At 40.6% G+C, this 25,508-nt stretch overlaps 1 protein-coding gene across 3 annotated transcripts in view; it reads left to right on the top strand.

The window, feature by feature from the left end:
- The window catches only part of DGKI (diacylglycerol kinase iota), a 586,838-nt gene that overhangs the window by 145,054 nt on the left and 416,276 nt on the right, over positions 1-25,508 (top strand). For all 3 annotated transcript variants that reach the window (XM_069087305.1, XM_069087306.1, XM_069087304.1), the window contains exon 2: positions 5,458-5,566. In XM_069087305.1, coding sequence (XP_068943406.1) covers positions 5,458-5,566 — 109 coding nt within the window. The remainder of the gene's footprint in view (positions 1-5,457; positions 5,567-25,508) is intronic.

Here is a 25,508-nt window from a genome sequence, read left to right as displayed (position 1 = left end):
GAGAGTCAATTAGAATTAATTGAAATAATAACCACAGAAAAGTAGCATTTTATAAAAATAATAAATATCCAGCACTTCTACATATTACCAACAAAACTGAGTGAGAAGAGACAGGAATATAAATATATACTACTATGGTACTATACTACTGATGTATAAAATATTTGAGAATCTCCTTACCAAGATATACAAATGAACTTTATGAATATAATTTCAAAACCCTTTACAGAAATAAAGACAAACCTAAGTAATTGCAGAAATATTAATTACTTACGGGTAAACTGAACCAATATCATAGAAATGACAGTGCTACACAAATTAATTTACTCATTCAGTGCCATACCAATTAAGTTACCTATATATTGCTTTATCAGAAAAAACAAACAAACCAATAATGGAATTCCTCTGGAGGGAAAAAAGGTCAAGAATGTTAAAGGAAATTATACATATTTAAAATAGGAAAGGAGCCTTGAAATACCAGATCTCAAACTGTACCAAAAAGCAGAAATTATCAAAACTATTTGGGCCAAGTTAAAAAATAAGAGGTGCCAGTCAATGGACCAGATTAGGGATACAACATTTTGAAGAAAATCAACTTGGTAGACAAATGTTCTTATCCTATCCTAGTCTTTTTTTTTTTTTTTTTTTTTTTTTTTGGAGGGGGGAAGGCAGGGCAATTGGGGTTAAGCGACTTGCCCAAAGTCACACAGCTAGTACATATTAAGTGTTTGAGGCTAGATTTGAACTCAGGTCCTCCCAACTACAGGGCTGGTGCTTTATTCACTGCACCACTTAGCCACCCCATCTTATTCTAGTCTCGATAGACCAAAAAAAATAGCCAAGTTTCAGTTTTAGGAACCCTATATGGTGTGTGAATTAACTTCATTTGTCCTGCGGTGCTTACTAATACTTGTAGATATTCTGTTCTCTTGACTCCTAGCTTTAGAGGCCATTTAGTCCAGTCCTTTATTTTTCAGATAAGGGGATTGGGGTTTGGATACATTCACTGACTTGCCCAAGGTCACACAGATTATAGTAAATAGCAGAATTGAAATTTGAACCCAGGTCCCTGACTCCAAATTTGGCATACTTTTCACCAAACCATGCTATGCTGCCTCCTTCCTTTTATTCCTAAAGAAAGAAAGTGAAAAAGTAAAAGAAAAAAAAATTACTTGTCCTCCTTTTCTTTTTCTTTTCTCTCTCCTGCCCATTTTACCTTAAGATCGGAGTTTGGTCAGTCTTTCTAAAGCTGCAAATGTAGCTATTACATCATATTTAATTTTGTCTGTTCAGCCACCCTAATTTAGGTTGAAGTGAAGTCTGTACAATTAAGCCTGATATCTCCAGATTCTGATCCTGTAGAGACGTGGCCCCTTGCCATGGATGGCAATGCACAATGTAATTATATAGAGTTTATGCAAGTCAGCAGGCTCCTCTGTGTAACAGAAAAGATAAATGGAACAACTTGGTGAGATATTGGCAAAAGAGAAGAGAGAGGGGGACCAGACAATTTCATTCTTCTTTTCTTATTGCTCAGTCATCAGAAGCCCTCCTTCAGCAGAGGCTACTGAAATGATTATCGTCTTTGCTTTTATCTCCTCTGAGGGTGAAGAAGTAATGGATATTATTGTGAAATATCTTCGTTAAAGGCTCACACCCATTTTAAGACTATTTGAGCTCATTACAAAAAGCAGGCTCACTGAAATAGTTCTGGCCCAATAGAAGCTAATAGAAGAGGTCCAATAGAAGCTTGCACTCTGCTAGCAAGTTCGGTTCAGTCACAACCTGGTGATAAGCCCATCTATTGCTTCCTGTACTTCCCTTCACAACCAACCATGAAATAGTGTTGACCCAGCTTGATAGCTGGCCTTATTCACCAGATGTGGCTTCAAATGACTATTTGCTATTTCAAAACTTAAATCCATTCTCAAAGGATAAAAATGGGCCAGCCCTAAGAATATTGTAGAGAATATAGTGTAGTCCCAGAAGGCAATTCCAAAATGCTTTATCAATGACATTATAGGCCATGTTTCATAGACTCCCCATGGTTGGGGAGTCATAGGATCATTGACTTATAGGCTGAGCAGCCTTGGAGGTCACCTAATCCAACTCTCTCATTTTATAGATGAAGAAACTGAGGCCCAGAGAGTTGAAGTGACTTACCCTAAGTCACAGGGAATATATGAAAAGGAAAAGATTTGAACACAAATCCTCTTGCTTAAAATCCAGCACCTTTTGTGTTTGTACCACACTGTCTCTTTAGATGTCAGCTGGTCTCTCCCCCCTTTTGTTCTATATATAAGGAAACAGATTCAGAGATTAAATGACTTACCTGAGGTCATACAGGTAAGAGGGAGGGGAAGTAATGGAAATAAGCTTTTATATAGTGCCTACTGTATACCACGCAATATGCTGAGTGCTTTATAAGTGTTAATGTTATTTGATTTTCACAGCAACTTTATGAAATAGGTACTATTATCTCCATTTTACAGTTGAGGAAACTGAGGCAGATAGAACATTTGTGACTTGCCAAGGGTCCCAAAGCTAGGAAGAGTCTGAGGTCAGATTTGAACTTGGGTCTTCAGTATGCCAGGTCCATCACGATATCCTTGTACCCCCTAGTTGATAAGTGTCAGGGGCATCATTTGAATCGAGGTGCACTAACTCCATGGCTATCACACGTGCCACTATCCCATGCTATCCCTGTCCTCACTGAAGTTAGTGTGCAGCTTCCTACAGTGAGAGGGGTGTGTATGTATATGTGTGTGTGTTTTATGAGACAATACTGTTTTGAATGATTGTTTTAAAATGCAAAAATCAATCTTAATCTGATGTAGAATAGAAGTTTTGGGGTTGGAAGACTTGAGTTTGAGTCCTAGCTTTTATACCTCTTAACTCTTCTGCTACCCTTGGTGCTTATTGTGATTTCTGAGGAATTAACCTTCTCCAACTCCCACGTATCACAGGTTCTAGGGCTGTCAGCAATCAGAATTCTCATCTTCAGTTTTACAATGACCAAACGTGTTACAGAGACACAAAAGTGCAAAGCAGACAGAGCTTGTTGTCAGTGACCCCAAGGCCACCCTTTGGTTTTGGCCCTTCTGGATCAATGCCTTGTCTTTCTCCCATTCACTCCTGTTCATGCTCCTTGAGGGCTGACTGAAGGAAGGCCCTAATCTCCTTTCTTCCTATCTCTTTAATGCTTTCCTGTTGCTATTGCATGCTGTTGGGGCCAGGCTTCCTGTGCTTTCTGAGGTGACCGTTAGCTAATCTAATAATACATTTGTCAGTAGACAGATTGCACAGTTCTGGGTGCATAGTAGCTTTAAAGAAATACTTCTTGTCAGACCAATAGCTTAATTTATCCATCCTGCCTCCTATCTGGCTTTCATCTAAACTGCCTGTTTGGGGGAGGATTGCTCCGTTAAATCCATTTGCTTGGCTGAGTATATATGTGCTGGGGGCACTGAGGACCTCTAAAGAGGTCAATGAGACCTTTCTTTTATGATATTTCTCTTTCTGAATCTCCTTAAAAGCCTCTAGCCTCCCTCTCTCATTCCCATTCCCTTGGCAACTGCCAGCCCCTTTTCTCGGCTACCACCCTCCTACTCTACTCCCATCTGTTACCTCCTCTTCACAGCCTCACACCTGACGATGTCCCATATTCCTCTTACCATTGGGCCCTTCTCTTTCCTGTAACATTTGTAGTCACTGAAAAATGGAATTCCCTTGCTCTCCTTAGTGTTCTGCTTAATGAGACATGTGAACAATTAACCCCACATCCCCCAAACCCTGTTCCCTGTCACAGCTAATATTTCCCTATGATTTTTAGGGTTCGGCAAGATCAGAGATCTCACTTTCATTTCTGAGGTGATCAAATATGTAGCACTGAGGCAGGACCGCAAAGCAGGAGACATTTATTTTCAGTGCCCCCAGCTCCTTCTTTCGGGCTCAGACCCTTCTGGATCCGTATGTCATCCTCCCATGCACTCCTTTGCATGCTCATCAGATCGCAATCACCTTTTCCCCCTCCTCCTACTAGTACTGTTGACATCTCATCCTACTGGGGCCAGGCTTCTTATGTCTTCCATTGTGAGTTGGCTAATCTAATAATGCTTTTGTCATCGTTAAAGCTAGAGACCCTTGTCCTGAATAGCATTCAAGATTGTCCTGAATTTCAACTTCCTATTTATCCTGAAGTTTTCTCTGAAAGACACATTTCTGATTGTATGAGGCTGTGCTTTCAATTTTTTTTCTTTCTTTCTTCTTTTTCTCTTTTGTGTTCCCTGTCTACACTTTCTCTTTCTTCTCTGTTTAATTTTCCTTAGCAAGCATCAGGTTTACTTTTCAGACTACAGCCTTGTATTGATTTTCTTTCCACTTTATAGGGGCAATTCATCTTGGTCCTATATGCCTCTCCTGATAAATTACCCCTCCTCTCACCCATCTCTTTTTAGATTCTGCCCACCAAACCAGAAACCAAGTTAGTTCATCTGGATTTTATCTTCTGCTGTGGAAGTTAGACATGACTTATCAAGGGATAAAATTTATATTAAGGTGATTACATAGTTGATGCCAGGCACAGAGTCTTGAACAGGTGTCTGCATTCTAGCTCCAGCCATTTCCTGGAGGTAACAAATTGTTCTAAGGCCTCTGTTTGCTTTAGGAGATTTATGTTACAAAGAGTGAACTCCATACAAGCTAGGAGCAGAGTCTTCAAAGTGAACTAAGGCTAGATTTGGAGTTTTTGTTCACAGGTGGAGTTGCAGGAGGACAATAACCAAACATTAGTCTGGAATCAGAGGACTTGGGTTCAAATCCTGTCTTTGGCACTTACTTTGGCACACACTTACCTGCGTGACCTTGGTTGTCACTTGACCTCCCTAAGCCTCTGTTTCTTCATCTGTAAAATGAAGGGTCTATGCTAGATGACCTCTGAGGTTCCTTCCAGTTCTAAGTCTATGATCCTGTGATCTTCCTTCTGTTCCCTTCCCCTTGTTTCCATGCTTGTGAAGACCTTAGAACTGTCCACAGCACTGTGATTTCTCTAGGAACTGTATCTTCTAGCTTCAGGCAAGCAGCTGTGTTTTCCTCTCCCCATTCCTGCCCAATGACTTATGTTCACATTCACCCCACTCCTCCCCCTTCCCATTTGGTAACCACTAATCCCAGCCCTCCACTGGGGCACAAAGTCTTCACTGGGCACACTGGAGAGCTCTTTCCTTTCCCTGGCCATTCACCCTGCCAAGGCTTATTAGCTGGGAATAAGTTACACCTATGCTTCAGCTGAATTCATCTCCTTTCCTAGGTATTCACATCCTAAAAACAAAACCCAAAACAAAACCAATCAACCAACCAACAAGCAAACCTTTGGCACCATCCATCCCAGTGGAACCTGTGAGCTATGCAATGTCTTCTGATTTTCTTTTCTCTCTGTGTTTTCTCTTCTTGCTGCAGGAAGGCAATCTCTCGGTCAGGCCTCCAGCATTTGGCTCCAGTGCATTCCCTCAGCCTACCTCTTGCCAATGGTCCAGCGAAGGAACCCAGAGCAACACTAGACTGGAGTGTAGGTGTTGGTTTTGACTTTTTAAAAAACATTTTAAATATTTCACCGTAATTAAAGGCCTCTCCCATTCTCTAGACTGTGATACCTTGGGCTCATACCCACTGTATATTTTTCAGGTGGTAATGAGGGTGATTGATGTTGTTCCTTGACTCAAATCTATATACTATGTTACCTCACTTAATGAACCCTTTGGAAAAGATCATTTATATAAATTTATCCCTGTTTAAAAAGGCAGACGAAAATGATGTCTAGCTCTAATGTGGTCCTAACTTTATAAATCTTTATAGCATTACAGAATTTACTGCTGGAAGGGGTCTTAGAGATCATCAGGACCAGCCCTCCCTCCACCATTTTGCCAACAAGGAAACTGAAGCCAAAATAATCACAGAATCATAGGATTACAATATTCAAGAGTTGGAAAGGGCTTCGGTAGACCTGTAGTCCAGTCTTAGAACATTTAAATAGCTCAGTGGATAGAGCATTAGTCCTGGAGTCAGGAAATTCTGAGTTCAAATATGGTTTCAAACACTGATTAGCTATGCTACTCTGGGCATGTCACTGAACTTCTGTCTGTACAAGGGGGATATATTAGCACCTATCTCTCAGGGTTGTTGTAAGGATCAGTTGAAATAATATTTGTAAAACTTTAAGCACAGTGCTTAGTACATACTGGTTCCTTTTCTCTTCTTCCCCCATACACAAAAGGAAACTCATATAATGAGGTTACTTGACTTGACCAAGGTCTCACAGGTAGTGAGGGGCATAGGCAAGACTTGAACAAGTCTTCTGACCACAGAGCCAGTACTTTCTACATGACAGTAGGCTGCCTCTTTGGAGGTAGGCTTGTATGTGTTTGCAGCTGCTGCTCAGAATATCACTGGGTGAAATGTGTTTGTTCCCACCCAGTGGAAGAGAAATAATGCCCACTAGAGCAAAGTTGCAATGTGTGTCTTCTAGTCCCAACCTTGGTTACATCCTCCCAAAGTACTTTTTTATCATCTCTTCTGGTGAAACAATTATTTATATTTGGTGACTGATAGACTGATTGATCATTTAGTGAATAGTCTTCATAAAGGGATTTTAGGCAACATTGGAGAGTTTTTTTTTTTTGAGAGGAGGAAGGGAGACAGGGAATACTGAGTACTGAAGATAATCCTGATTTAGCCCATTTAGCTAGAGGTAAGACATTATTACCAGAAGGGATGGCCCCTCAAACTCTTCCCCAAGAGAAACACCTTCCTTCTTTTTTGGGGACATTAAATTGGAAACTAGCTTGCTAAGGCTGCTGGAGATTTAGTCTCAGGGGTGACTGAGAGGCAGGAAAGTTTTCTTCCAAGACCTAGAATGTTTTGAATATACCTGTCTTCAAATCTACTCTAGTCTAGACTGATCCACTTTCAAATTCTCCTTTCCCCCTTCCCTTTCCTTCTCTATCCTTAACTAAATCCCTATCTTTCCCTCCCTTTGCCCACTAAAACTTTCAGATATGTGTGTATTTTTACATATACACATACACACCCACACGCCCACCTATGTACACATACACTATACATGCACACATTTCCAGGAGCTTTTAATATTTCTTTAAGTTGGTTGTTCAGTGATTTTTTTTTGAGAGGCAATTGGTGTTAAGTGATTTGCCCAGGGTCACACAGCTAGTGAGACTGAATTTGAACTCAGGTTCTCCTGATTCCAGGGCCTGTGCTCTATCCACTGTGCCAGCTAGCTCAGTGATTTTTTATATTGTAATCCCTGCTTTTCTGATATCCTAGAATGCATTCCTCAGCATTTTCTTTTAGTATTGCCCATGGTTATGAAGTTTCTGGCAAAGGAAAAAGCACGTTATTGAAATGCTTGCTCTTTGTTAAGAGTTACCAGTAGTGAGGCTTGAGAGAGCTCAGATGCTGGGCGGCTTTTTCTGAGGGTATTCAGGTAGGAGGTTGATCCTCCCTCCCGGAGTTTTCCAGTATTTCAGGATAGTTATTTAATGAAAACTTAGATCATAATAGCCTGCATTTTTGACTGGGGAGAATTTCAATTCAATTCACTGAACACAATTGCTATGTGCCAGGCATTATACTAAGTGCTGAGAGATACAATTAAGAAAAAGAAAGGCGGTCCCTGAAGAAGCTTACAGTCAAATGGGGAAGACAACCCATAGAAAGAAGCTGAAGAGGAGGAGTAGATGCTGAGGGAGCTGGGAAGTGCTAAGGATCGAAAACTTTGTTAAAGAGTGTCATAACGAGATTTCAAGCCATCAGCGTATTCAGGGTGGTGAATCATATTCAAGCCAAACTAAGGGGCAGATAGCAGAGTACTTGTAAACATACACACACACGTGTGAAGGTTTTGGTGGGCAAAGGGAGGGAAAGAGAGGGATTGGGTTGAGGATAGAGAAGGAAGGGGGAGGGAGGAAGCATACCTCATAGCTAGCCCTAATGCACAGCCATCATGTTATTTTGGGGTCATGTTCATATCATACCATTATGTGTCTCCCCAAAATGCCAGGCGCCTGCATATGTTTTCTTCTATTGGAATGCAAACTCCTTGAGGGCAGGGCTTGCCTTAACTTGATTGCTTTTGTATGAGGGGGATCAGGAGACCGGGGTTCTAATCTTAGCTCTACTAGCAGCGTTTCTCTGGATAAGACATGTGGCCCCTCTAGGCCTCATTTTCTTCATCTGTGAAGCAAAATGCTTGGAACAGGTGATCTTTGAGGACTTTTCCATTGTTAACACTACACAATTCTATAATTTTATGTATATGGGTATTAGGGAATGATTGGGTAAGATTACCAAGGTGCAAGCAGGCAGTTAGCCCCAGACTGCACAGTGGTACCTTGGTTCATTAACCCTATGGATGCTGTGAGTAACACATTTCTCCATAGATCCATATATGAATATATGAAAACGTTTCCATTAAGCTCTGATGAAGTGCCAGGCCCTGAGCTCCACCTCCTCTGATGCAGTTCTCTTCCTAGGGTACTATGCTGCCTAATAGTTCTTTGGCGAATAGAAATTTGGCATATTTGGATCCTGAAAAACTCTATATCTGACCATTAGAGCGCTAGGTGATACAGTAGATGGAGTGCTAGGCCCCGAGTCAGGAAGAACCGAATTCAAGTGTGACCTCATACACTTCCTAGCTTTGTAACACTGGACAAGTCACTTAATCTCTGTCTGCCTAGTTTTCATCAGCTGTAAAATGGTAATACTATTACTACTACCACCACTGCTACTACGACTACTTCTACTCCTCCTCCTCCTCCCAGGATTGTTGTGATGATTAAATGAGACAATATTTGTGAAGTGCTTATTTCAGTGCCTGGCACAGAGTGGATGCTTAAAAATATGCTTGCTCTCTCCTCCTTGGATTAGAGTTATTTGCAAGCATGTATTTTATTCTCAGAAAGTGCAGTGTATGCTACTGGAGGATGCCCACATTTATCTTTCTGTTTCTGGAGCATAGGAACATAGATTTAGAGTTGATATAACTCTAATGGTTATCTAGCTAAACTGCTTAATTTTAGAAATGGAGCAAACTAAGACCCAATGAACTTTAACTGATTTGCTCAATGCCATTCAGGTAGAATGGGTGGTACAATGGATAGAGCACTGAGCTCAAATTCAGGAAGACTCATATTCATGAGTTCAAATCCAGACGCAGACAGGTACTAGCTGTGTGACCCTGAGCATGTCATTTAACCCTGTTGATCTCAGTTCCTCATCTGTAAAACGAGCTGGAGAAGGAAATAACAAACCACTCCAATGTCTGTGCCAAGAAAACCCCAAATGGAGGCGATGAAGAGTCAGATACACCTCAACAACAGCAACGTTCAGGAAAAAAAGGCAGATCTGGAATTCAGATCAAGATACTACGAATCCAGGTCCAGCACTGATTCTACTCTGAATACTTTCCCAGGCTGCAAATAGGAAAGCCAGTCCAAGATGGTGAAATCCCCAAATCCTAACAATGATAAGCTTAGCGAAAACAATCTTAGAAACCAAGAAATATGTTCTGGTGTCCACTCTCAGGCCCTCCCTGTGTTCTCTAAATGTACATAGCTAATCCATAGAAAATCAATGACTCCTGCTTCCCACATCACCCTGGCATCTCCAGCTCTATCCTGACTAACTAAATTAAAATCACTAAATCCCTAGTAATAACTACTCTGGGAACATCCTTGCAATAAGAAGGAATTGGATAGGAGCTGGAATGAAAATACCAAGGAAATAGAGGAAATGATCAGTGTCTTTGACTTACGGAAACTTGCCTACTACTTTACTACATATCACCAAGTGATGGTCATGATCTTAGTGAGGACAAGTTACTACAAACACAGCTAGTTTGCATTGTGGATAGCAGGCTAGGCTTGTGATCAAGAAGACCAGATTTTGAATCTTGCCTAAATTTCCTGATTGGGCAAGTTTCAGCCTCAGTCGTCTTCTTCTTTATTGTCTTCTTTTTGGATGGGGGAAGGCAGGGCAATTGGGCTTTAAGTGACTTGCCCAAGGTCACATGGCTAGGTTTTGTGTTAAGTGTTTGAGGTCAAATTTGAACTCAGGTCCTCCTGACTCCAGGGCTGGTTCTCCACCTAGCTGCCCCATAGCCTTGGTCTTCTAATCTGTAAAAACGGGGACCTCAGAGATTGTTGTAAAAATAAAACGAGATTTTAAATGCTTTGCAAACCCTTAAGCATAATATAAATGCTAGCTGTCATTTATAGTGTAAACCATAGTACCTGTGACATAGTTTGCTCTTTGATCTACCCTTACACCTCAGTGAACTTAGCTGTATATATACTCTAAACAACCAAGCAGGTGCTTCGCTGGGAAGTGACTGTAGATGAAGGCTGCCAGAGAAATGAGACACCAAAGCCTGCTATTTCAAAAACACAGTTTTTAGGGGAGAAAACCCTGATTCCTGAGTGGTGGCAGTAGAAAAGTATATCAGGGCTGAACCAAAGACCGGTTTGTCCCACTGCTAGAGTCATACGGTTGTTGGGAGCTGTCGTGCCTCTATCAAACTTTGTTCAGCAGGAGCATGGCACTGTGGAAAGAGAATTGGCTTTGGGGTCAGAGGACCTGGGGTTAAAAACCCTTCCTTTGTCACTTATTACTAGTGAGACTTTAGGCAAGTTATTGAATCTTTCTGGGCCTCATTTTCCTCATCTGAAAAGCTAGGGGGGCTAGACTGGATGACTAAATGACTTCTGAGGTCTGTTCAACCTGTCTGACCACAGGTCTGACTGTAACTAGAAGGTGTTTGATCTTTTAGGGGGTCCAATACTATCCTTAGTAAACACTCAATAATAATTTTTAAAAGTTATGGAGAATTTCTGGGACACATCTAAGATTTCAGGGTAAATAAAGTTGACTTGAAATAAGAACTCTTTGACTCCACATAATGGAAAGAGAATTAGACTTAAAGTCAATGAGATCTGAATTTAAGTCCTGGCTCTAACATTTACTAGCTATGTGAGCATGGGGAGATCATTTGGAAGTTCCATGAGCCCTTCTCTTTCTCATGTGTAAAATGGGTTAATAATGGCATGGCACTATCCTTCTCACAGGGTCATTGTGAAGAAAACAGTTTTGAAACTGATTTAAAGCTTAAGGGTCAGCACTACCAAATGTGACCTGGACCAGATTAAAATGCAATTGGGAAATATTTAACAAAATAAATAAAAATACAGTAAAACCTAGATAATATTAGCATGTGGTTTTCTAAGTTATATTCAACAAAAAGGGATCTTTGCATACAGTTTTGTGGCCCCTGTTTCAGTTTGTGTTTGCCACTGCTTCTTTAAAGTATTATATAAATGTGAGTTATTGTTTTCTTTAAAAAGGTCATTTTAGTAAAAAAAAGAAAATAATGATAATTTTATTGTGTATTTGAAAGGAATAGCAAGTCGTGCATAGTAGATTTGTAGTTTCATGTACAATCATCTTTTTTATTGTATTATGTTGTGGAATTGCTTACTTTATTACATAAATTAAAAAGACAATTTTAAAAAGTTAAAAAAATGTTATTTTGGGGGCATGACTTCCACCAATCACTTGAATGAAGAATTGGATTGTTAGCTTGTCTTGGGAAGTCCAGAATGAGGATGGAGGGGAAATCTTGATTCTTTAGGCTCTGTAAGGCAGGGAGAATGTGAGAATTAACTTGTGGTTCCTAAACCCATGGTGTATATGCTTGCTGAAAAATGAATGCTTATATCATCAGAAAGAAGACTTATTGAATGTCATTATAAACTGAATCCCATAAGACTAGCTAATGATGGTTGCAGAGTATTTCATACATATTATCTTCTTTGAGCCTCTCACTACTCAGAGTAATGCTCCAAGATAGGTAATGTACTGTAATTATTATTTTGCAGATAAGCAAATGGTCATTAAGAGAAGTTGAATGATTTATCCCAGTGTCATGACCAATAAGTATCTTGCCTGGGATTTGAACCTCAGCCTTCTGACTCTGTCTAGTCCTATTTCCATTCCATTATACGATTCTTCTTTATGATCAATGTGTAATTTATTCATTAATTATGATAAATTTCCAGGTCCTATGCAGATATTTGGTTGATATTTGGTACATGGGTACAATGAATATTGCTCAATTAGGTAAGCCTGTACCCTGTATTTGAAAAATAAAATTTTGGCTAGACAGACATTTTCACTGTTATAATATTTACTGTTATGAGAAGTGACTCATATGTCATGCTTTTAGACACATTTCTCTGTTGCCCAAGGGTTGGGATGCCCACTCAAGGCTGAGGGAGCAAGGGATGTCAAAAATCAGAAGGATGCCAATGCTAGTGACATTCTGATTCTACGAAGGACCTTTTCAGGGCCTTTTAACTGTGAATTACTGGTTGTGAGTGGGCTGCGTATTTTTGAGACATTGATGGAGGCCTTGCCCCTCCTCTTAGGGCAATCTGTGTTCTAGCCAGACTTGGCTACAAGCTAGAAATATGAACCACTCTCTTGCACTGTTCAGCCTCTATGAATCTTTGTGGCATCTCTTTGATTGTCATGCCATTTCTTCCTTATCTTGCTTTATGAAAATCTTTTTTTGCTCCAGCTCACATTCCCCTTCCTCCATGAAACAGACAAATTCTGCTTTTTCTCAATAGGAGGCTTTCCCCCAGTTTTCTCCACTCCCACCCCCATCTGTTAGAGCCCTCTCTTCTCCAGATACCTTCCATCAATTCCAAATGTCTTTTATTTTACCAGCAACAATTTTCTCCCCTAGTCCTTAGCACAGGCCTGGCACATAATAGGCATTTAATAGATACTTATTGACTGAATGATTGACTGATGAAGCCTTACACCATTCACGTACCTCTTCTTCCTCAAGTTTTCTTAGATCTCTCCATCTTGACTTTCCTTTTTATCTTCCTAAAGTAAAGGTATGGCCATAGTGCTAAGCAGCTCAAGAAACTTCAGTGCCTCATTATCATATCTAGTACAAAATAGGAACTATTTTCCTTGACATTTAAAGACTTCACAGTCTGGCTCAAGTTTGTTTTTGCAGACTCATTTCATAGTGTTACTCCAAATGACATTTCCCATGAGCTGACCTCCAGACTGTATCTGCCTCCCTCCCACTTCTGTGCTTGTCATAGACTATCATGCCTGGAATGGAATTCTTCCCACTTCCACCCACCTCTTACAAACCTGGGCTTCTTCTGAGGTCCAACTCTGATGTGGAAAAATGGAGACCTGGGAAAACTTTAGCATAAAAAGGCCAAGGCCTTCCACTACATCCAGGGCCATCCCTGGTCTTCTTGACCTGGCTTGCCACTGGACTCTGATGACTCTGGAGGATAGAGTGAGGCTGATGTCTCTGCCTCACTTAAATGCAATTCACTTGCAAGTCAAGACATCACCCGGTGTGATGGAAGGAGTGGGATATTGGTGGAGGCCTTGCCTCCACCACTGCCAATCTGCTGTCACTTACTATGGGAGGCTTTTCATCATCGTAGTTGTCCTTATTTACTCCCTTCTTAAATGAGCATGTATTTGCTTTTCTGCATACATGTGACTTGCTTCAGCCCACAGCTTTGTAAAATGTAAGCTCCCTAAGAGCAGGAATTCATTTGAGTTTTGCGTTTGTATCCTCATCATCTAGCATTGTGCTTTGCATTGATTTTTTTTTGTTCCCTTTCCTCACCTATATTATAAACTCTTTGCAGGTAGGAATTATATCTGTTGCTTCCTTTTTTTACCTTCCTGTAGGTCACAGTAGAGTACTGTGGTCTTAACTGATTCTCAGTAACTCATATTGATATACCAATGAAATCTGTACCACTGACTTGATCAAGATGGAAATTCCTTAGAAGGCTGGTAGATAGGACTTCAACACCTTTCATTCATGACTTGACTTTCTGATAATGTCATTCTTCCAGAAGTGGATAAGATAATAAAAGCAAATTTTATTCTGGATATGAATCTCACAAAGAAGAAAGTGCTGAATGTTGGGTTAGCATTATTGCAGACTTGGGGAGACATAATGACACCATCTTAGAATTTGTGATAGGAGAGGTGAGGAAATTGGGAAATATTCAAATATGAACTCTAGCTTTTGGGAGAGCAGAAGGGTTCAGAGGAAGGACAATTAGAGTCCATGGATTAAAATTCTAAAGAGGAAGTTACTCCAGAAGGGTTGGAAAGCTGTTAAGAATGAAATTTTGAAAACACAAAGAGAAATAACTCAGGTGAGGAAAAGGGGGGATTTTCTGAAGAGACTGGTAAGGGATGCACAGGGAACTCACCAACCAACTTAGATTTTGAAAGGGACATATGTAAAAGATGGAAGCAAGGACAAGTAATAGAGAATAAATACAAAAACATGGCATAGTCCTATAGCAGCAGTTTGGGGAGTACTGAAGCACAGAATGGTGAGAAAAGCTAAGAACAACCAAAAGGATTTTTACAAAAGTTATATGGGCGGGGAAAGAGGATCAAAGAAAAGACAGATAATTAGTGTAAGTGGGCCCATGATAACAGATGATCAGAGAAGACAGAGTTCTTCATTTTGCTTCTATTTTCTCTGCCAGAGACTGATCTTTGGCTTGGGAAAAACAGAATGAAAATGGTGATAGGAATTGGATTGCTGAGATACATATGGAAAGAGAAGAAGAATACCTATCTTCTCTTACTTCATTCAACTCAGTAGGTACAGATGAACTGTGTCCTTGGGTACTCCCAGAACTGACACATCTGTGATTTTTGAAAGACCGTAGAGAATAGGAGGTCTACCTCAGGACTGGAAGAAAGATGTCCTAATTTTAAAAAGGGTTTGAGGGAAGAGAATGAAATCTACAAACTATGTAACAGTAAACTTGGCTTTGATTCCTGGATAAACCTTAGAATGGATTGTTAAGGGTATGCTTAACGAGCATGGAACAAAGGAAGTAATGATCAGTAAGAACCAGTATGGCTTTATCAGTCGAGTCATGCCATACTTTTTTTGTTCCTTTGTTTTTGCTTTTTGGAGGAGGGAATGCAGGGCAATTGGGGTTAAGTGACTTGCCCAAGGACACGTGGCTAGTAAGTGTTAAGTGTCTGAGGTCAGATTTGAACTCAGGTCCTCCTGGCTCCAGGGCTGGTGCTGTATTCACTGCATCACCTAGATGCCCCTATGCCATACTCTCTTTGTTTCCTTTTTGAACAGGATTACTAGACAAATAGATCAAGGAAATGCTGTAAATCATAGGATCATAAATTTAAAACTTGAAGGAACTTTAGGGTTCAACTAGTCCAGTCCCTTTATTTTGCTAGTTAGTAAACTGAGGCCCATAGAAATGAAATAAATTCCCTAAGGTCACATGGGTACTAAGCGACAGAGCTAGAATTCAGACCCAGTTCTTACTCCAAATATATACCACAGATAAAGTTTATGTAGCTTTTAGCAAAGAGTTGACAGATTATCTCAAGCTGTATTATGGAAAAGATGAAGATATAGTATAGTTAGGTATATGTAGATCTGATTGAATGGTGAACCCAAAGAGTAGTCGTTAATGGTTCAATGTCAACTTGAATGGAGGTCTCCAGTGGAACTCCCCAGTTGGAGGGCTTGGTCTTATGCTTGTTAATGTTATCAGGGTCTTGCATAAAAGCATGGATGACGTGCTTGAAGAATAGGTGACACACCCAATGACACTCAGGGTTAGCAAAGATCTTGACAGGTTAGAATCAAATATAATGAAATTTAATAGTGATAAAGATAAACATTTATGCTTGGATTTTCAAAAGCATCTTCCCAAATACAAGATGAGAGAGATGGCAGTTCATCTGAAGAAAAAAAAAAGACTGGGGTGGGAGTGGTGGTGGTTAATGGATGGCCAGTACAATATGAGTCTAAAGGGTCATAAAGCCACTATGCAATTTAATGTGATCACAAGCTTTGTTAAGAGGGTCATAGTGTTAAGGACTCTGCTCTACTCAGACCACGCAGTGAAGACAACAGTATTAATAGCATTTGTATACTGCTTTAAGGCTTGCTGAGATCTATTCAAATGTTCTCATTCTGTCTTTACCACAAACATTGGAATGAGGTGCTACTATTATTCTGATTTTACAGGTAAGGAAACTGAAGCAGACAGGTTATGTGACATAGCTGGTAAGTCTGAAGTTAGAAGTGAACTCTTTTGGACTCCAAGTCCAGCATTGAACTGCCTCAATGCCTCAGTCAGCCTCAATTTCACTTTTGTCAGATTGTGTACAGTATGAGGCACCATGATGTAAGGAAGACATTGATAGCCTGGAGAATATCCAAAGGGGAGCCACTGGAATGTGGAAGGGCCTTGAGTTTATACCATCTGAGGATCATTTAAGGAAAGTGGGTATGTTTACCTTGGGGAATAGAGAATAAGTTATTTCTAAGTATTTAAAGAACTATTATTTAGAAAAGGGAGTATAGTTTTTTTTTTTTTAGCCTTAGAAGGGAGAACTAGGATCAATGGAAGGAAGTTACATATACACATGTATATACACACATACACACATATACATATATACACACATGTACATACACAGACACATAATCTTTTTTTTTTTTTAAGCAATCGGGGTTAAGTAACAGACACATAATCTTAACAACTAGAACTGTCCAAAAGGGAAATGGACTGTTTCTTTTGTAAACTCCCTATCACTAGAGGACATCAACTAACCATTTGTCCAATGTTGAAGAAAGAACTCTTGTTCATGTATGTGTGGACTAGATGATCTCTAACCCCATAGTGCTATTTGAATTCATGGTCAAGTTTTTCTTTTTGAAATGTTATTTACTACATTTCCCTCCTGACAATGTGTATATTCATTTAAAGAAAAATAACCTTGAAGAAAAAAATGGTGACAGATTGGCATTCCAGATTGATAAAGCTCTTCCTCTCTTATCATCTTCATTGTGACGTTAACCCCTGTCTGAAGGAATTAAACCATGATGCTCCAGGAGAAAAAGGCCAAATTGCCAGACAGAAGAGAAGGAATGCTCAGAGGGGAAATAAGAAAGATTACCTCCTAGATTTGAATCCATATTCCAGGTTTTGAGGGAGCTACTCATTTATCATTATGGCCACTCTTCTGATATCATGTGTTTTAGTAAACTTGATGTGCTTCCTTCACATTGGGAATGAAATTTGGACTGACAGTGTTCTTTGTTTGCTGTTTGGGAATTGTTGCAAGGTATAACTTTTGACTCCTTTCCCACTGTGATTGCTCATTAGCTGGTCTAAAAGTGGATTGGATCATGGCAGAAGCTACCGATGTCATTCCCAAAGAGCTTTAATCCCAGCTTCTGCCACTGTTATGCTCTCTACCCTTCCATATCAGAAAGCCTACTCCCACCCTGAGAATTGTGAAAAACACATCAACACCAAACAAAACCCCAGATTCCAAATGCAGACTCCCTTTCCTTTGCCTCCTCTCCCTCCTATTGCTATTTCTAAAAAAGGGACCTCTTCCTGACAGGTAGGGAGATAACATAATTTGGATGCTGCTACTCAGGTTAGTTCAGGAACAAGATTGGGGAAACAAAGTCTCAGTGCTGGGATTGGCTTAAAGTGGGTTATGAAACTAGGGCATCTTATCTTTAGAAACCTTGAATGAAAAGTCAGGAGGAGGAAGGTTTTTTTTAAAACGTATGTGTTCTCATTTCAGCCCTGTTTCAGGTGGCGAACCCAAGGAGACCTGAGCTTGCTTTTCAGGCTTTGGGCCCTGACTTTTCTGTCACTAGCACTTTTGACATCAGAATGGATTATAAGTCAGCCAAGCAAATTCCTGTGATGCCAGGCCCTTGGATAGAGCCCTGATGAGTTGCACTTCTACAGATTGGTGTGACCTTTGTGGCCTGAATGAACTGAGCTGCTATATTGGGGGGAGGATGAGAGGAGAGGTATAAGGATAAGTGAGCAGTCACACACACACACACACACACACACACACACACACACACACACCCTTGCGTTGGTCACTCTTCCACTCATTCACTACAGGCTAGTAGGGAAATTTCTAGGTCTTGAGAGGCAGCAAGATGGAGCAGTGGATAAAGTGCCAGGCCTGAAGTCAGGAAGATTCCTCTTTATGAGTTTCAAATCTGGCTTCAGACACTTATTAGCTGTGTGACCCTGGGCAAGTCACTTTAACCCTGTTTGCTTCAGTTTCCTCATCTGTAAAATGAGCTGGAGAAGGAAATGGCAAATCACTCCACTATCTTTGCCAAGAAAACCTCAAATGGGGTCATGGAGAGTTAGACAGGACTGAACAACTAGGTCCTAAAGCTGCAAAATCCCTCAAACAAATGCTGGGTCCAATTTCCTGCTTTTCAGGCAGGAATTCCTAAACGTTTGCTTTATAAATTGAATCAGTCAACCAACCAAAAAACATTTATTAAACCCACTGGGACGAAAAGACAAAAACACCCTCTGCCCTCAGAATGTTTTAGGAAACGCCTTAGCTATCATTTGCAGTTAAAAAAAAAAGTTCTTAAGTAGAGTTTCTGTGTTTAGAAAATAAACATGACCTAGTGAAAGAACTCTAGAGAGCAGATGTGATATAGGGGAAAGGGCATAAGGCTTAGAGTCCAGAGAGACCTGGGTTTGAATCAAGCATCTAATGCTTACGGAGTGATCATAACCTTCTTTTGTATCTGATATTAATGAGCCTGAGAGGGAGCTACTATTTGACGAGTAAGAACTTGAAACCTACTGTACATATAAAGTATTTTAAACAGTTCAAACAGGACAGTGTCAAATAAAAGTCAAATATTGTTATTAATTCATTTAGAATATATCCAGAGGCTTTTGAGCTAAAATAGAACTTAGAGACCAGCTGTTCCAACATCCTCCCTTTACAGACGAGCCCAGAGGAGTGAAGGGACCTGTTTATCATGGGATAGTGAGTAATAAGAAGGCTCTCTGACACCAAACGTTGTGCTCTTTCCATGATTCCAGGTCTGTTCTCTGAAGTCAGAAATCCCATGTCTCAATAAAAGTTATTGCCAAGGATCCATTTTGTAATTTTTTTCCCATCAGTAAACAAATAAAAACTATTTCCCTAAGTTTTTAACTAGTCATGTACATTTCTTATGAGCATTATAAAGCCAAATTTCAGTCTCTTTTCTTCTATTTCTTTTTTTTTATAAGGTATTTTATATGCAGCTGATTGGTACGATAGACAGTATTGGGTCTGGAACCAGAAAGACCTTAGTTTGAATCTTGCCTCAGACTCTAGCTGTATAAGCCTAAAGATGTCATTTAACCTCTCCTAGCCTCAGTTTCCTCATCTGTAAAATGGGAACAATAATAGAATCTACCTCCTTTGTGAGAATCTATCTCACAAAGGAGATAACATGTAAAGTGCTATATAAATTCTTGTAACTACTACTACCACCACCACCACCACCACCATCACCACCAGCAGCATCAGCACCACATAGGAAAGAATGAATTCACTAGTACAGCTCATTTTACAAATCCTTAAAGTGCTATGTAAATTCTTGCAACTGCTGCTGCTACTACTACCACTGTAGCTGTGGGGGCTCTACCCATGAAAAATGGTTGGGGTTTCATTATGTGTTGTGGTGGAACTGTCTCAAAAGATTCTGAGTCAGATCACCTCTAATCCAAGTATAGGCATTTATCGAGATTGACCCTTCTCATGAAGTGGGCTAATTTCCAAGAGGAACCAGTAACTTCAGAGAAAGCAAGATGGATTTTTTATAAAGTAAAGATGCAATTATATAACAGAAATCATGAATATTAAAAAGTCAGGAGGGATTTGTTAAGGGATTAGGTAATAGAGGAGGGGTCCCAGCCATAGTGGAACTGTGCATGTGATTACTCACAATGCATATAGAAAAACACATGGCGGAGGACCTATTTGTGATAATGGTATTATAATAAGCCTTTCTACATCATGTTGACTCTAGGTTAGTTTTACTGTTACTTCTCAGATGCTACTTAGGGAAAGTCCCTTCTGTTGTTTGGGGTCCTCATCCTGCTCTGGCATCCTGGGGGTGCTACTTTCTGATTGGCTGAGTATTGTGTCCTGCCTGAGGCTAGATGGATGTGGTTGTGGTTGAGTGCATGGACACACCTGTTTCTCCAGGAATGGGTCTGGGGGCATTGCCTAGTCAGAGGCAGTGGCTGGGTTCCCATTACATGGACATGCCTGCTGTTCTGTGAGAACTATGAGCTCATGGACACATCTGTTGTTATAGTGAGCAGAGAGGCATATATGAAGAAGTTAGGATATTGGTGGGGGGGAGTGGCTAGGCAAGTACAATGGGCCTGCTATTCAGTGGGGACTGAATAATCAAATTAGAATACTGGGGCTGAGGGCTGCTTTATTAGGATTCCATCACTGCTACCACCACCACCACCACCACCACCACCACCACCACCACCACTACCACCACATGGGGAGGAATGAATTCACTACCACAGCTCATTTCAAAGAAGGGAACTAAGGCAGAGTTAAGTGACTTGCCTAGGGTCACAGAACTAGTAAGTGTCCGTGGACAGATTTTAACTTAGGTCTTCCTAATTCTAGGCCTGGCTCTCTATCTGTTGTGCCACCTAGCTGCCCTTCATCTACTTATGAATTTACATAGTATCTAGAAAACACAATAGTTTTTCATAGTGACTTCTCTGTCAGTGATGCTGGGGGCAGTGATACATGTGTGAGTTTGAGGGCATACAAGGAAATAGCAAGGATGTTTACATGTATATAGATTTATATGGATAAGTCTATGACTGCCTGTATACAAGAATCCCAAATAGATACATTAAGGAAAGATGATTTTTCATTAAAAAAAGGGGGATTCAGGCCAAGATCCCAGTAAGCTGGTCCACATCTTTTAAGGATATCTCAATAAATTATCAATTGCTCGACTAAAACATTAGGAGTGAAGACAAGAGGCAAGGAGGCAGAGAATTTAAAAGTTAAAATGTTAGGACCTGTTTCTAATTGAAAGTTAGACTGGAAATGAAGATAAGGCATCTCTGATGTGAGCTCCTCCTGTAATCCAAAGGGGAATAATAATTTAGTTACAAAGATAACAACTTTACTTGCAACCCTTCAAGAGAATCTGGCTTGCCTAAAGCTAGGTTCAGCTGTATTCATTCTTTTCTTCTTCATTTATTCATCTTTCTTTGCTCCCTTCTGCCCTCTTTTCTTTCCTTCCTTTCTCTCCCTCTGTATTTGGCGTTGTCTGTCTTCCACAGCTATCCTATAGGTCAGGGGTACCCATGCTCTCTGAATCATACAGCCTTATCAGTAAAACATTTTTAAGCCTCCCCCTAATATGGGTATATTTATACATATATATATATATATAAAGTATTTGCATGTATTCCTTTTTTTTGCATGTATTTCTGTACTAATAATTATGTAGATTAGAGGTGTCAAATGCCCTGTGGCTACAACACCCCCTAGGTGATGGTCTAATCAGATTAAAAGCTAATTGGAAAATATTTAATGAAATAAATGAAATACGCTAGAACATAGATAATTTAACATGTGATTGTCTAAGTCGATATGCAGCCATCAAGGATCCTTCCAAAAGGTTTAGCAGTTCCTGTTTCTATTTGAGTTTGGTGTCACTGATATAAGATTATGTAATTTACTGCAAATAGAAGTTTTAAAGGGATGAGATAGAGAGGAAATAATACTTGATCCTCTGTTTAGTAGGGAGCCAGTGGTATTTATTGACTAGTGGAGTGATGTGGTCAGATCTACTCACTTTGCCAAGTCACTTTGGCAGCTCTGTAAGAAGATGAATTGGAGAGGGAAGGGACTTGAGTTAGGGAGACCATTTGGGAAGTTTTGGCAACAGTGGCGGTTTGACCTAGGATGGTTATCTGGATGAGGAGAGAGAAGGGACCACATAAGAGAGAAATAGAGGAAAATCAGAGAAAATCTGGCAACTGATTAGTCACGTAGATGGGAGGGAGTGAAGGGTTAAAGATGATATTGAAGTTGAGAAAACTTGAGTGCTTGGAAGGATGGTGGTGCTCTCAACAATGAAAAGAGGTTGGAAGATGGGTGTGTTTATAGACTTGTGTCATCTGTGATCCAGATCATAACACACTTTCTTCACTCATCTTATATGTTTCACTCTGTCCTGCCCAAAATAAAAAAGGTGCGATTCTTATTTACCAGTCACAGCCCCTAAGCCAAGAATCCAGCCTTCATGGGGGCACCTGTCACAGCTATGAGGCGATCTTTAGGGCAAGGTCAAGGGGAGGATTGAGGCCACAATTTCCTGGTCAGCCAATCAATGAATTTTTGTTGTTGTTTAGTCATTTCAGTCATGTCTGACTCTTTGTGACCCCATTTGGGGTTTTCTTGGCAAAGATTTTGAAGTGGTTTGCCATTTCATTCTCTAGGTCATTTTAAAGATGAGGAAACTGAATCAAACAGGGTTCAGTGACTTGCCTAGGGTCACATAGCTAGGAAGTGTCTGAGGTTGGATTTGAACTCAGGTCTTATGACTCCAGGCCTGGCACTCTATCCACTGTGCCACCTAGCTGTCTTTAACCAGTCAATAAGAACTTATTAAACACCTTCTATGTGTCAGACACTGTACTAGGTATGAGGGATGTAAATACAAAGAATGAAACAATTCCTACTCCTAAGAAACTTATATTCTAATGGCAAAGACAGTAAATACACATATAAATATATATAGAATAAATAAAAAGGTGGTTAAATATCAATGAATGCAAAGCAATTAAATATAAGGTAGTTAGGCAGGGAAGTATGGGCAGCTAGGTAGTACAGTGGATAGGTCGCCAGACCTGGAGTCAGTAAGACCTGAGTTCAAATCCAACCTCAGATACTTAGTAGCTGTGTGACCCTGGGCAAGTCCCTTAGCCTCACTTAACCTCAGTTTCCTCATCTTTAAAATGAGCTGGAGAAGGAAATGGCATACCACTTCAGCATCTTTGCCAAGAAAACCCCAAAGGGGGTCATGAAGAGTCAGACCCAGCTGAAATGACTGAACAGCAACACAGTTAGTAAGGGCATTAGCAGTTGGGGAGAAAAGGAAAAGCTTCAGAAGGATTGATCAGGACAAGTCCCAGTGAGAAGAGCTAGATCTTTTAAGTGTATGTGTGTGTGTGTGTGTGTGTGTGTGTGTGTGTGTGTGTGTGTGTGTGTATGTGTGTGTGTGTGTGTGTGTGTGTTTAAGTAAATCATCAGTTGCTCCTGGAGATAAAGAGGTAAGGAGGCAGGGATACTTCTGTCAGCCAAGTACCATTCAGTGGGAAGGTAGGGAAAGGCAAGGGAAAAGGGATATTATCTTGGTTGTCATTGCTATATGATTGAGGATCTATTAAAGTTCTAGGAGAGGACTTACAATCTAGATGACCTGTCTTCACCAACACAGAACACATGCAGAATTACTAATAATGCTGTCAAGTCACCTCTTGCATTATCACCACCACCATCACTACATCACAGCATTGCATTCCCTTTTTAAAGCTGACATGTTGGGACTCAGTGCAGTGGTGCTTAGACACTATTTCATGGAGGACAGTGACTCTGTGAGATGGAGTTGAGGAGAGAGTTTGTTCCAGGGAGGAAGAGTGGGTAGTATAAAAGCATACAGGTGGGAGATGGAGTTTTGTGTTTGTGGAACACAGAGAGAAGCCCAGTTCTGCTGGGGCTGATATAGGGAAGGTCAATTGGAGACAGGTTGTGAAGGGCTTTAAAAGTTAAACAAAGGAACTTATGTTTTACCTGAGAGGCAATAGGGATCTTCTAGCGCTAATGGAGTGGGGAAATGACATGGTCAGATCCCAATGACACTTGCACAGCTGCTGTGGATGGCAATTAGCTTAGGTTATAACCACCTTTAGAGGCTCAGAAGGAGGGAACCAGGGAGCTGATAACAGCAGTGGAAGAGAAAGGCTGGTGGATTGTTGGAGGATAAGGGTAGATGGGGTTGTGTTGGAGACAGCTTCTTGGATTAGCCATCACAGTGAGAGTTGGATGCAACCTGTCTTCCCATCTTCCAACTGGTTAATCAGATATTGGCCCTCATTTTGGAAGGTCAAGAAGAGGGACCCTTCTGACAGTGTACCTATGAGTCTTTGTGGATAGTGTTGTAAATGAAGATACGGTGGTGGTTGTGATAGTGATGATGATGGTGACAATGGAAGAGATGACTTGATAGCATTAAGTCTGTGCTTTTTGTGTTGGTGCAGACAAGTCATTGAGCTTATAAGCTTTTTTCCTAGACCTTTAATGGAAAGTCAGTCATAGAGCAATCATGTCCAAGATGACTGCCCTTTTTCCTTGCCCCTGCCCTTCTCATTGAATGGTGCTTGGTTCACAGATGTATCATTGCAAACTTAGTTGATAGATAATGCATTTAAGCAGTTAAGTCATGCAGTGCTATAGCACTGGGCCACAAGTCAAGAAGAACCAAATTCAAATCTGGCTTCAGATACTTCCTAGTTTTGTGACCCTGAGCAAGTCACTTTGCCTCTGTCTCAGTTTCCTTAACTATAAAATGGGAAGAATAATAGCACCTACTTCACAGGGTTATTGTGAGGATCAAATGAGATGATATTTGTAAAGCACTCAGGGTGCCTAGCCCATAGTAGGCATTGTGCATTTTCCTTTAGTTTATAAATACAAACAAACAAACAAACCCAATCCCTATCTCTAGATGCATACAATCTAATGAGGGAAGATAGTAAATGGCAGGGAGCTAGAAAAGGTGGTGGTGGGCAATACCTATTGGGGCAAGGCTGCTGACCTGGAGGTGAGAGGAGCCTGGAGAGTGAAGCAACAGTGGAGTGAGCATGGCCAGAGGGCCTCATGAAATGGTGCTTAATTGGAAGACTAAATTCTAAGTCCCCAGGCCAGAGGCCCACCAATCAGAACAGTGGGCTGCTGGGTGGAGGCATCTTCAGCTTGATTTGACTATTAGAGGTAAGTAAAGAAATCTAGAAAACATGGAATGGAGGTCTATCTAGACTTAGGATATTTATTGGTTCCTTTCTTCCTTAGATAACATCCCTATAATCAATTTCTTCTACATTGGGTGAGACTCTTAAAAGCATAGTGTAATGGCAAGCACAGAAGTGGTACACACCTTGTTTCAGCTATTGAATTAACACCTTGTTTCAGTCTGTTAAGAAACAGAAGGTATGAACTCCTGTCCCCCGATGTGACAGGAAAGGGTTGGCTGAAACAGGAAGTAGCTAATTCTGTGTGTATATAAGGAAAAGCCCCAGGAAGGTACAGTCAGACTTTCTTGGGACCAGCCTCTGGAGGCAGAGCAGCTACAGAAGAGAGAATCAAGAACTGAGTCAGAATTTCCTGAGAACTTGTGGTGGTGGAGCTTCTTCTGAAGAAGAGCCCAGGAGGCTGAAGAGAAGCCCAGGAGCCCAGGAGACAAAGAGGCCAGGAGACTAGGTGCCACC

The sequence above is a fragment of the Petaurus breviceps genome, unplaced genomic scaffold (assembly GCF_028583685.1).
Source record: "Petaurus breviceps papuanus isolate PSGF00001 unplaced genomic scaffold, PetGlider_PUasm1.0 181, whole genome shotgun sequence".
NCBI lineage: Eukaryota > Metazoa > Chordata > Mammalia > Diprotodontia > Petauridae > Petaurus > Petaurus breviceps.
The sequence above is the reverse complement of the archived record's forward strand: the minus strand, read 5'-3'. Positions and strand labels throughout refer to the sequence as shown.